At 36.9% G+C, this 13,658-nt stretch overlaps 1 protein-coding gene across 7 annotated transcripts in view; it reads right to left on the reverse strand.

The window, feature by feature from the left end:
- Positions 1–13,658, reverse strand: part of LOC118527162 (uncharacterized) — a 77,713-nt gene that overhangs the window by 1,075 nt on the left and 62,980 nt on the right. For 3 of the 7 annotated variants that reach the window (XR_013447249.1, XR_013447247.1, XR_013447248.1), the window contains 3 exons: positions 11,137–11,288; positions 2,770–2,875; positions 2,458–2,589 (listed from right to left, as the gene is read on the reverse strand). Coding sequence is in view for 4 of the 7 variants with exons in the window: in XM_078071067.1 (XP_077927193.1) it covers positions 3,502–3,523; positions 11,137–11,288 (174 nt within the window). In the remaining 3 variants the exon portion in view is untranslated. Of the gene's footprint in view, positions 1–2,457; positions 2,590–2,769; positions 2,876–3,455; positions 3,524–11,136; positions 11,289–13,658 lie in introns of those variants that run through there. The other 4 variants (XM_078071064.1, XM_078071065.1, XM_078071066.1 and 1 more) reach the window with 2 other exon arrangements.

The raw sequence follows: 13,658 nt of genomic DNA on the forward strand, positions 1-13,658 counted from the left end.
AATATACTTTATACCCCAAGGACATTTTTTTCAGAGTGAAGGGGTCACTATTAATAATTAGCTCAGGATAGCCAGCCAAACGAAGACTATCCTGAGCAAATCTGGAGGTATGCTCACTCTAATTATAATCATGTTGCTTTGTTAATAGGGTAAAGGGAGGCGTCAGAACTCCTTATCTCTTGATATAACTTCACAATCATTTACGTATTTTATTGTTGCTGGCACGAAAGGCCCAAGGTTCCTCTCAGGCAGTTCACAGTTACTTATCATTGGTTCACAAAAACAACATAGTTTGTGGGAAGTGGTATAGAAGAAAAAAGAAAGCGTATGACCCAGTTTTCTTCTTCTTACTCACTTTCCCCTCAGCTGAAGAAAACCTAGATCTACTTCTTGCCCAAGTAGCCACTGAAATGCTTAGGACCCCCAAGGATCTTAATAATAGACTATTATGTCTAGAATAAAGATAATCAATATTCTGGAGAGGTGAGGGGAGGCCAAATTATAGAGGCTTTGTATATTATATTAGGAATTCAAACTTTATCTAGTAGGTAGTTGGGAAGCCATTGAGAGGTTTTATGCAGAAGGCTAACATGATCAGATATACATTTTATATAGGTAATTCAGGCTACAAGAGACCAATTAGAGAATTATACAATGGTCAGGATCAAAATTAACAGCAATTTCTACAAAGATGTTGTTAGTGGAAATGGAGAAATTTAGGAAGGAGTATTAACAGGATTTGGTGATTAACTGGATATGGGCAGTGAAGTAAAAGATGCCTAGGTTTCGGCTTAGAAACCTGACTGGATAGTAATGCCCTTAAATGCATGCATAGAGAATATTTAAAAAGTGGCTTTGCAGGGTGGTGATAGTGCATTCCCTTTTGGATAAGTTGCGTTTGAAATATCCTTGATATATTCAAGTAGAGATGTCAAACACAAAGTTGATTGTGTAGGTCAGGAGCTCAGAGAGCATTTTGAACCATATTTAGAGATTTGGGGTTCATTAGCATACAAATGGCCTTTGAAGCTCGGAGAGTAGATGAGACACCCTGGAGAAAGTGGGTAGAATGAAAGAGGAGGAGGCTTAAAAAGAGACTCCTTTCATTACATCAACTTGTAAAAGAGGAGGAGGGCTGGTATTGCATTTCTCTGGCAAGAAAATGAGGTTTCAAAAGGCTCCAGGAAACAGGCAGCATATGACCCACAATGATGATAAGATAAAGTGTCTGATATTATGTTCTGGGTTAGAGTGTCAGTCCATATCTAAATATAGTTTTAAAGCCAGATTCCAACTCAAGAAAACATCTCTTGAGCTCCTCTGGATGTGAAGAAGACTCATAGCCTGACTATCTCACTAATGTTATTACAGTTTCTTTGCTTTTCCTTCCCTTCTTTGGTAATGCTCTATCCAGGACATGCTTCCCTGGTAACATGCCAGGCATGAGCAGCTTGAAGACTGCCCTCATTTTATCCTTAGATAATATTCTTACTCATATTATAGAAAAAGGAAGTTTTATGATAGGGGTAGTTGGAAAATAAAGTATCTGCTTACTCTAGCCATGAACTATAATTAGAAAGGCCCAAAATACCATAAGTAGTAAATTTAACACTCATTTTTCTCAAGAATCTCACAAAACTTAATTAAGGAATGCAAAGGTCCTGATAAAAAATTTTAAAATGTACACTGACAATGAAATAGATGCTCTTATTTTCCTTTTGGTGTTTCTAGTCTGCATCACATTCACTTACACATGCTCTCCTCATTGTAAGAGGCAAATCTTAGAATCATAGCTTATTAAATTTGAAAGGAACTCCAAAAGAGCCTTTCACTCAGCCCTCTCTGCCCTGGCCCTGTGCCCACTTATAGATGAGGAAGTTGAGGTACAGGGACGATGGCACCTAGAACTTAACATTTACATGTTGTTATATATTTGAATAATAATGTTGGCATTCCAGAGAATATTAGTGATTACACTAGTGAAGATCCCAGGCTCTTGGAATCAGTTGTCTGGGTCTGACAATCACACAAGCCTTGGGCAAATTACTTAGCCTCTCAGATCTTTTGTTTCTGCATCTGTGAAATCAGTTTTTATAGTATCTACTCAGAGGTATTGGTAGACAATTCTCCATAGGTTTCCCGTGATTCTGCCTATCTTTTAAACAGACACACTGACTACCTTTGTTCTAGACTACCATTTCAAAACTGTATAGACGACGGCCTTGAAGGTTCATAGGGCTCAGGGCAAAGAGCAAGTTTGCTTACTATCCAGCAAAATAAAGATGTCTTCCTCTGCAGGTGTGCTACCTTCCCATTATAAAAGATTTGGGTTCCCTTATTTCAGGATTCTTCTCCTGCACTATGACCCCTCTGTGTGTGTAGGCATTGCCTGGACCTCAGAGAACTGATGCAAATGCTGATATTCTGGCTATTAATATTTATGTGGGTAATAAAGACCTTCATCTGTGACTCAGGAGTCTCACATCTTCTGCCAACATCCATGTAATTGTAGCAGGTTAACATATTAGCTTCCAAGAAGGGTAAAATCTCAGACCCTTCACAGTTCTTGACAATAGATTTCTGTAAGAACTGAGAAAAGCAAATAAACATAAAGAGCCTAGAAGAGTATCTGGCACATAAAGACTAAAGACTGAATAAAGTTTGGTCATTAATGTCATTATATAATTATATATGCCAAATGCACATGATTTATTCATGGGCAAAACCAAGACTAGAATCCAAATCTGTAAAAACTCAGTTTAGGTGCACCTGGGTGACTCAGTTGGTTAAGTATCTGATTCTTGGTCTCAGCTCAGGTCTTGATCTCAGGGTTGTGAGTTCAAGCCCCGTGCTGGGCTCCACACGGGGCATGGAGCTGTCGTAAAAAAACAAAAACAAAAAACTCAGTCTAATGTTCTTTGTACCTCTTCATCCTACCAATCCCTTCCACCCCAACACCATATTTTCTACATATTTAACTTATAATTAATGTTGAAAATAATGTTAAGAGGAAGAATTAAGAATTTTATACCAACTTATTTGGTGAACATGTTAAAATTAGTATGAAAGAAACAATAGATCTGGTGATCAAAGACATCAGATCATTAAAGTATTATGTTAAGAGAAAAGTGGCCAAAACCATGGTAAGCTCTGATACATATAAAAAACTAATTTGCCCAGAAATACATTACAAGCAAAATATTATAAAGCTTAAAAATTCCCTAATGACAATCAATCAACATTTTAATATGTATATTTTTATCTATGAAAATCCACTACTGCTTTTTGTTAAAGGCTCAAAGTATGTATATGTCACAGACAGAATCTCTGGAAGTAATGGCTCCCTAGTACTAATTGCTGGATTTTGAAATTTTCCCTAAGACATTTTCTACAAGTCATGGCTTAAGATTTGGTACCCATATTACCACTGGAATAAAAAATAATATTAATCAAATACTTGCTTTATAGCTGATCCATACTTAGTATTTTACATGTTTTCTTTTATTGAATCCTTACGATAATCCTATGGGATAGAAACTATTAGTAACTTAATTTACTGATGAGAAAATTATGCACAGAAAAGTAATTTACCCAAGTTTATGCAGCTAGTAAGATCTAATGGACCATAATGGACTAAAATCTGATGACTAGTGATCCTGTTTAATGAAATCCTAATTATACTGCCATAAATCTTTAGTTTACCAAGGAAATGCATATGGTGAGATCAAATATTAAAATTAAGAAACTCAACATTTCACAAAACCATAAATAATTCAATAGGCCAATAATTGCAAATCACAAATCAGTCCTACCCCTTCCATAAGCTATTCACAAACAGCCTGGATTCGAACTCTATTCTCTTGGATGAAATGTAAAAATTTTTAAGAAATACACTTATCTAATTCAACATTAAAAGAAATAAATTTTTAAAGATCAATCAGTCTTCTTCCAGAGACTCTTAAAGACTGTACTTTCACTATAAATACAAAATTGTTGCCTCACTGTAATTATAAGAAGATAATCAACTTTCACAATTAATTTCCCTCACTCTAACTTGCCCTGCTTTACTACTCACACACTTGACATCATGTTTTTGATCATGAGGTTAAGATCAATGCATAGTGTGACTAATGCCTGAGATACAATGTTTCTAAAAAATTCAAGTTTTTGCCATTATTGTCAACTCACTTCTAGTTATTTCTCTTTTCGATTTGCTTAGTTCATTAGCTCTTTTAAAAACACTGAGGCCCTTTTCCCTATGTCTCCTATGCTAGTTCCAGAGTTCTGTTTTCTATCTGTAAGTCTGTCAAACATAGTAGCTCCATTTTTTTAAAACAACATTTCACCTGTTCTTTTTCTTTTCTACAGTGTACTTTATACTTTTGAAAATCAGCACGACCTTTTTCATTCGTGATCAACATTTGCTATAACAGCTTCCCCTGAAGCCAAAAGGAAACAACTAGAATAAGCAACATGCTGAATGACCAGGATGTGGGGACTAAACCTATCCTGATGCCCAGCTGGAGTACTTAGCCATCTATTTTATGTAATTTTAGGGATTTCAAAACCCCACATGTCTCCAGATTTTTGAATACTGATTTGCCATGATCTTTGTTCATCATCAGTTTAAAGAGGCTGGGCCTTATCTTTAGTTGGCTGCTGGTAAAAAATTAAATAAATAAATAAAACATAATCATAAATCATTATTGTTAGAAAAATTACATATCAAACTGGAGACTGAGGACAGGGTATTTCACCATGTAGCAAGGAAACAGGAGTGAGGAAAGAACGTTTCAGGGGTAAGATCTATACAGTGGCAGAACACAGGAGGGCATCATGCTAGAGAGGTCTGGAGTTCTGCAGGATCTGGGAAACTTGGAAGACATTATCTGTCTCCCTGTGTGTCCAACAATGGGGAGCACTGAGGGGATGATAAAATGGTAAGACATAGGCTCTGCCGTTCAAGCACTTCCCATCTAGCTCTGGAGATCAAGCCCACACAACCCAGGTAGAACACTGTGTCATTATTATGTTGTATGTGTAAGACTATTAAGAGCTCAAAAACATAGACCACATTAGGATTACTAACAGCATTCTCTAAACACAATAATGAATCAAAGAGAAGAGGGAGAATGGTCAAAGAAGGAGAGAGCAGTGAGACAACAGCACACTCCACTGATGGAGGGGTTGTACGGGTTGTGTGTGAGCAGTTACCAAAAGTTTAGGCAAAAATATTTTTCAGCACACGTGGCTTTAAGATGGGGGCATCTTAGAATGGGAGACTTGGAACCTGTGTGAGGCCATGTCTCATCCAAAACTCTGGAATTCAATTTTTATTTATGTAAAAAAAAATATGGAATTTGCTTGTTACTCTCCTAATCCATGATGTTTGGCTCCACTAAGTTATAGAAAGGATTACCTAAAAGCATCGTTTAAGTGCCATTGTTGGTATGGTACTGAGGACTGAATTAATAGAACCCCATAAATCCCGTTCTTGCCCTGTAGATCATTATAATATTGCACCTAAGGAAATATTGATAGGAGAAATATCATTAGCACATTCTTTGTAAAATGACAGAAAAGGACTGGCCTATGCCGAAACACCTATGTTTTCAGTGACTTTTTCTTTGTTCCTCACCCTTCTTTTCTCTAACTTCCTCAGTGAATCTTGGCAGAAAGTTTAGTGAGCCAAATGTGAGAGGTGGTAGAAGAGTGGCATTTAAGGATGTGGGAAATATTGAGTTTGGCTTTTTGGAATCCTGAAGAGACACTGGCCAACTCTATTCTTCAAAACATTTCACAGATAACTGCCAATGGCATTTATGTTACAACAGGACCTGAGTCTTCAATGTGAAATAACTCAATTCATTAGAAACAATGTTTCAAAAGAATAAGAACTAAAGGACTTAGAGAACTTAGACCCATTCCCAATACATCAAACAGCTTCATTTTTCTCTTGGAGAAGTCATTACCAACATTGTCATTAGAAGAATCTACCCTTACTTAATTAAAAACAAAATTAGCCTGAAAAATTTGAGTGAAAATTATAAGAACCAAACCCAGCTTTTCTCAATTTTGGCTTTCATTTTGCTGTTTGATGTAGAATTTTGGAAAACGTCTGGATTCAGTGCAATGAAGAATCATCCAGTGTAATGAAGTCTACAACAAGAACAGACATGACTTGGAAATAAATTACTAGCTCATAGGGAGTCATCTACAATTTTAACTTTGGAGGTAAATGAGGCATGATGCTATTGCTTATTCTATTTGTTATCTGGGTTTTTTTTTCCTTAGTGAAAATAAGTTGAATAAGATTTTTTTTTATTATGAATGCTTTGGTATTATCAACATAATTTTCTGGGACTTGGACTTTTTTTTAAAAAAACAAATATCCTAGCACTAGTTCTTACTTTGAATATGCATTCATTTAATGCTTAGCTGAGAATTTGAGATCTTGTTCACTACTACTGTTCTTCAGGATACTTTGAAGAAAACATTGTTGTATAAATCCATAAAAGATATCAGCATAGCTAATAGCTTGGGTATTTTATAAATATATTTTGTGAAAATGCAAGCCTGCTTTAAATTAATGTTTTCCATTTTTTTCTTAGGTAGATATTTCTGTATTGAAAAGTATAACACTACAAAAATCAGAGCAACATTTCAAGGGAGAAGGATGTCTAAATGTTAAAGTTGTAGGAAGAGATTCAATAGATGTTTTCTCTAGACATAAAGAGATGATGTGCTAGACAGTTCCTGGAACATGAGTAGAGCTTTGATGTATTGTTTTTGGTTGATTGGTATACCAAGGACATGGTTGCCCTTCACGGTCAGAAGTGAACATAGGATGTGAAAAGTAAATAAAGTCTGAAAGAGCACTTGTGCTAGAGCATTTAATAGTCTTTCTGTGTCAGCACCACTCCCTTGCCCCAGCCTGTTTTATAAATGCCTATAGTATGGTCAGGAGGAGGAAATAATGGGACATCTGAACATGGAAAAAAAAGAAAGAGATCTGAAAAGGGGGTGGGGCTCAGAGTTAAAAGCAAAAGTACACTTTGTCAGTTAACTACTTGGGGAAAGTGGTATAATCCGTGGGACCCCCCCCCAAAAAAAAGGTTTCAGAAAAGTAGAACTGGAATCTAGGATTATGGATCCAAATTGTACACACCGTTCTCCAATATCAGCTCTGTGTTCCCAGTTGATGGGTAGGAAGAGGGTCCTGGGGGCATCTAATCATTATTCAAGGTGGGGTAGCTAGAAGTCAGCATGTGAAGCAGTGACTGTCTCCTGATACCGTGTAGCTCTAAACTCTGCTCATTTTGGTTTTTACGATCCCTGGAAGAGTGGAGAGGGCCCATTTCTATGGTAAGGTTAGCTGTTCTGGATAACTAGGGACTAATAATCATTGTTATAAACTACCAGTAAAGCCTAATAGAGAATTTCTTTGGGCAGAGCTTTTGGAAAACCAGCTTCTAATGCCAGTCTCATAACTAACAGGATATGTGAACTATTGGATAACAGCCTGTGTACATCTCAGCAGATTCTTTTAATAAATCAATCTCTATGGATGCCCTGCTGTTAAGATTAAATGACACCAAATATATGCAACACTTTGAGAGAAATGAGGCACAAGATTTGTATTTGAGCTGTAGAATTTATTTTATGCTTAGTATGGAAAAAGCCTCGGCAAAGGTAGCTGTGTGTAAATTCTGAAGCATATACCATGAGAAGAGTACATCTTAAGGGTCTATGCTTGTATTCATTTGCAGGAGGTGCAGGGGACTGGGGAGAAGTGCAGGATATGGGAAAGGGACCCAGTGAAATGACAGTGAAGAAGACCAAGGATTCTTCTTATGTGAGTCTCTTAAACATTACCTCGGGTTATACTTCTATTTTCTACATTAAAATAAAATGGATCTTCAAGGGGACCTTTCTTCCTTAGGACATAATTACTTACATCAATGTCTCTTTTCCCTTATTTACTTACAAACTCCTTGAGGAAGTCGGGTCTCATATTGTCCACGTATATGAAACAAAGTACAGAGCTTTGCACACACGGATATTCAAAAAACATCTGGTGATTTTCCAGTTGTTATATAGAGATGAAGTTCTGTTCACATGTTATTAATGATAGCGGTGGCAGCAGGTAATAGAAGTTTGATAGGTGGTTCCAAGGGGAATGGTTTCCTTTTCCAAAGAAGTGCTTTGAAAGGCAAACATTTCAATAACTGCCTAAAAATTCATCACTCATATCAGGCCATCGGCCAAGTTTCTGTGAAATTTTTTTTAAATCATTCACAAAGTATATGTTCTTCAACAACAGAGCCTGGGTTTCATCATCTGCAGGACAGAGAATGCCAGTTTTCACAAATGTTTTTGAAATATAGTTGGCTATGTAATTATAGATGTAAAATTGTATCTGCTAGCTCAAAGAGAACTGTTGAAAGAAAAAGCAGATGCTTTGTTTGTCTAGAATGTCGGGGTCATTATTTTTATGGGATGCTTTTGAGAAACACTAATTTGTGGAAGAAAAGCATCCCAGAAGGCAAATTTGACAGTTGAAATTCTCATGCCCAAATTGTTCCTAGGATCATAATTAATTGAAACATAATGAAAGGCTGAATACAACTTTTATTTCAGTTCTTCACAGAGCCAGTGAAGTGATTCTAAGTTAAATTTTCAAGATCTGAAAGATGAAAATATACTATGCTTTAGACAGAAAAACACAGGGTGACTGAGAGATCGTGAAATGCTGATGGGCATCCCAACAACATTCTAGTGTCGTTTCAACTGGCTCTGCACTCTCAGAATAAGCAAGATCCCTTCCCACACTGATAAACACGTACTTGTATATATCATTCCGATTCTGAAGCAGACTTAAATAGTATGAGTTTATTATTGTCTGGAAAGTGATGCCAATGAAAAACTGCCAATTTGGCCCTTTTAAAGAAATCAAAACCTAATCTTGTCTCAAAGTCAATAACTTTTGGTAAGTTTAACAACTAATTTTAACAACTAAAACCAATTTGTGGGCAAACTTTACGAAATGGAATCTGTCATTTATACAGCGGAGGAGTTTCAAGAACGCAAATGCAGTTGTAGTTAAAAATCAAGGAAGAACTGTAAACTTCAGGACCTAGATTGCTTTATACTACAAGTATAATTTATTTATGCAGGTTTTTGGGGGAGAGGGAATATTTTGAGTTGTAATCTCTCTTATTATTAGCCCTTACCTCACACCCTATTTCTGCTAATAAAAAAGATGTAGCTTTTTCTTTGGGGACATTTAACTTTCGAGAGAAATTGAAACTAAATTATTTTATGTGGATCAAGATGGAGGTAGGGAGAAAGTTAGTAGTAGTAAACAAATTGTTGGTAGGAAACAAATAGGGTTAACCAGCCTGAATCTGAGAAATAACCCTGAGTATAGGCCTTGCTAAAGTCATGGAACTATTTCCAATGGCAGAAGGTGAGGAGGTCCTGACAGGTTAGAGGGTGAGCCCTGTGCAGGACAATGTCTTGGTCTCACTCATAGAGCTTCTGTGCAAGAGGATTTCATAACTCAGAGTCTATTTTGCTTGAAGAAAATTACCACTGATACACATCTAGCAAAACAAAGATGCTGAAAATTGTTAGTTCAGTGAATGAATAAGTGAATGAACACAGACCTTTCTTTCTCCTACAGGAGTTCAGTTCTTTCTACAGGACAGTTTTATATAGTTAATTCAGCTGTACAATGTAATTTATTTGTATTTATTGACTTTCTGCATGCCATCTCATAGAGTCTGGGAATTCACCCAGTATGGATAACATTGTAAAGGGAAACTATTTCAAGTTTTACATAACTTATTTAAAAATAGGATTTTACAAATATTAATGATTATAATAATTGTCATTTGAATACTAGGTTTTATATACACTGCTAAGCCTTGTATATGTACCATCTCTTCTTGTACAAAGAACAAACCAGGTCAGTATCAGCATCCCCGTTTTATACAGGAAACAGAGGCTCAGAATGGTTAGTCATATGCTCAAATTGCACAACTAGTAAGAGGGGCAGAGCTAGGAATCCCACTCGGGGAGTCTGATTCCAAGGCACATATTCTTAACCTCTAAATTGCCTTATAAACACAATCAATGAAGATTTCAAACTTTTTTCAAACTGAAACATGAATGTAGATCCCCCTGTGACTAAATATACATATATACATTGAAATGTAATTTCCAGGACATGTGGACATACACACAGCCAGCCCCAGCCCCCTTTATGAATCCCATGTTTACACCATACTTAAAAACCAGAAAAATCTACAAACTCATGTAGAGAAATGGGAAGAAATATGAAAATTGCAATAAGTGGACTTCTAAAGGGCTTATCACAGAAATAAACAAGTATTAAGAGAAAAAAAAAGGTTTGTACCTTATGGCTCACCTGTGAATAAAATTTACTTGGTTAAAAAAAAAAGAGAGCGAGAGACAGAAAAGATTTGGCACTGAATATTTTAGAGTAGTTATGTTCTATAACAAGTAGTTTGGAGTTTACCAAAACTTCAAATATAACATCTACCCTTAAATATTAGCAAAATGAAATTATAAAACATTTATTTTCCCCTTGATTTTTTTGCCTCTGAGTGAAGAAGAAGCATATAGTTTCGTCTTGTTTTCTTGTCCAGTTTGACAATCTGAGCCTTTTAGTGTGTTTATATTATTTATATTTAATGATATCAGTCTGTGGTTAGGTCAAACTCTATCATCTTGCTAACTGTTCTCTAATGTTCTATCTGTTCTTTGTTTCTTTGGTCCTCTTTTTTCCCCTTCTTTTGAATCATGGAATATTTTTTTAAATTTTAGTTTACTTCTAATATAGGAGTATATGCCCTTTTAAACAACTTTTAATGGTTGTATGTTTTTAAATATGCAATTTAATTAATCAGGATCTACCTTAAAATAATGTATCACTTCATATGTAGTATAAGGACCTTAAAATGCTATATACCCAATTCCTCCCTTCCATCTGCTGTTGTTGTCATACATTTTATATTTACACCTATGATAAATATATAATACATTACCATCTTTGCTTTAGACAGTTATCTTTTGAAGCAATTAAAATAAGAAAAATTAATTTTATGTTACCTTGCTTGATTCCACTTCCAATGCTCTTCATTTCTTGATGTAGATCCAAGTTTATGGTTGGTCTCATATTCCTTTTGCCTGAAGAACTTCCTAAATTCTGAATATATTTTAGATGTAGAGCCAATGAAATTTTCAGGTGTATTTGATGTAACCTTTGAGAAAAAGCAAAGTCAAAGATGACCCCTATAGTTTATAATAGAACTGCTGATAAATCACAATGAGCAGCAAATAATTAAATAGAAAATAATACATTTAGGAAGGAAGAGATACTAGTGTAAAAAAAAAAAATCAACACTAAAGAAAAATATGACTTGATACACCAAACGTACTTTGGGTTTTTGTTGTTGTTGTTGTTTGTTTTTAAAGATCTTATTTATTTATTCGAGAGAGAGAGAGAGAGAGAGAGAGAGAGAGAGAGTACAAGCTGGGGGAGGGGCAGAGGGACAAGAAGACTTCCCACTGAGCAGGGAGCCTGACGCGGGCCAATCCCAGGACCCCTGAGATTATGACCTGAGCTGAAGGCAGATGCTTAACCAGTTGAGCCACCCAGGCACCCTCCAAATGTATTTTGTAATTACTTATCTGCCATGGATTTTTCTGCCCCTCAAAGTGCCAATTTCAAAGACCCGTAGAAGTCCCCAGGTTGTCAGAGGGGGCATAGATCCTGTGTGACTCCTATGTCTACATGTGCCTACCTCCTCTCATTAACCTGGATGCAAAACTCAGTCCCTTCACTGGTTTCAACAAGAAGTCTTTCCCTCGCTTTCCCACTCATGTTCATCGGGTTTCCTCTTTTCTTTTTTTTTTTAACTCTATCATTTTGTTCCCTCTTTATGAAATTGCTCCCTGTGAATTCTGAATTCTTATTTTATGTGGAGTTTAACTAGCTCTTACACTCAGCATTATATAAACAAAACCCCAAAAAAGGCCTCAGGATCTCCCCTTCCTAGCAACTTAGGTTTATGAATTTACCCCACTGTTGCAGGTAAAGCTCCCCCAGGATTTGCATACAGGAGGTTTACTGGGAGTGCTTTTGGAATCAATATCTGTGAAGGAGCAAGGGAGACAAGACCAGGCAGAGGGAAAAGTTAAAATGAGATACAGTTGAAACAGTAGCCTCAGTCAGTGTCATAGAGATTTCTCAAGGCTGAGATGATCCTACAAAGATGTCCCACATTGGGGAACATAGCCCACAACAATCAATCATTGGATATAGCTGCAGCCAGGGACAGGTACATAGACTTGGGCAAGGCAGCCTGAGGTCAATTCCCAGAGTTGCATGCAACTGTAAGTCATTAGCAAACACTACCAACATCTGAGATCATGAAGCTTTGACTTTGAAGGGGAATCTGGGAAGTGTCCAAATGCATCCACTATAATCCATTCCTGTACCACTCAGTTCCACTTGCTTCATATAGTATATTGCCTCCATAGGGGAACAACTCCAGGATTGTAATTGGTATCCTTTCCTAGGAAAGCTATAGTGGGACAAGTTATAGTGTTCCCTGCAGTTCTTCTCTAGGATGCATCTGATATTTATAGTCTCCCTCATCTATTAACCCAACTACTAAATTCTGTTCACCTTTGACTATCATATCAGCTGGTCCTCCTCACTTACTCGGTGGGATGATTCAGGCTCTCCTCAGAGGAGGAGGTCTGAACCCCTAGCTGCTGTGACCTTCTCAGGATGTGGCTTCTGCACATGTCTATTTACTATAAAAATTGGTATGGGGAATACCAAGAGCCCCCTTCCACCCTACTCTTTCTCCAGCAGATCACCTGGGTAACAAATGTATTTTTGTCTATGCCTATTATTAACAGCAGTCCTACCTTCTCCTGATGATCAGAGACAATTACTCCTGCCATGATGTGGATTTTTTTTTTTTTTTTGGCCTACTAGATTCCTGGCACAAAGAACCTAAAGTAACCATGGGGCAGTCATAGCTAAAGTTTAGTGGAGCTCCTGTAGAAGCATCCTCCCTCTGAGAATCACAACCGTTAGAACTACAGAGCCTAGAGTTGTGGGGATAGGAAATATAGATTTCCCAAGTGGGTCACTGGGAGTGGTAAGTCCCTCCTCCTTGCAACCCTTACTTGCCAGATGCATGTATTCTTCCTTTTAGGGAACACAGCATTATATATAATGGCTGATGATTTAAGGAATGCTCTTCATTCTGGAGAATTTAAGATATCATTGTAGAGTATAATTTCCCAGTTGCCACCTTAGGTGTACCTTCAAAAAGCCATTCCGTCATTCCATCAGACTAGCAGATCAAGTGACAGGATATGTGATAGGACCGGTGAATCTCATTTTTAGGTGCCTACTGTCACATCTCATTTGCTGTAAAGTGCTTTGCTTGGTCCAATGCAATTTATGTAGGATCACAGGTTGGCAGGTTAAACATTCTGTTTCCCTTTGAATAATAGTGCTGCCAATGAACCTAGTGGGCAGGAAAGGCAATCACATAGAGAACTTCACTCAAAATAAATTTCTGCCTTCTAAGATGGAATGGACACAGTGT

The sequence above is a fragment of the Halichoerus grypus genome, chromosome 4, assembly GCF_964656455.1.
Source record: "Halichoerus grypus chromosome 4, mHalGry1.hap1.1, whole genome shotgun sequence".
Taxonomy (NCBI): Eukaryota; Metazoa; Chordata; class Mammalia; order Carnivora; family Phocidae; genus Halichoerus; species Halichoerus grypus.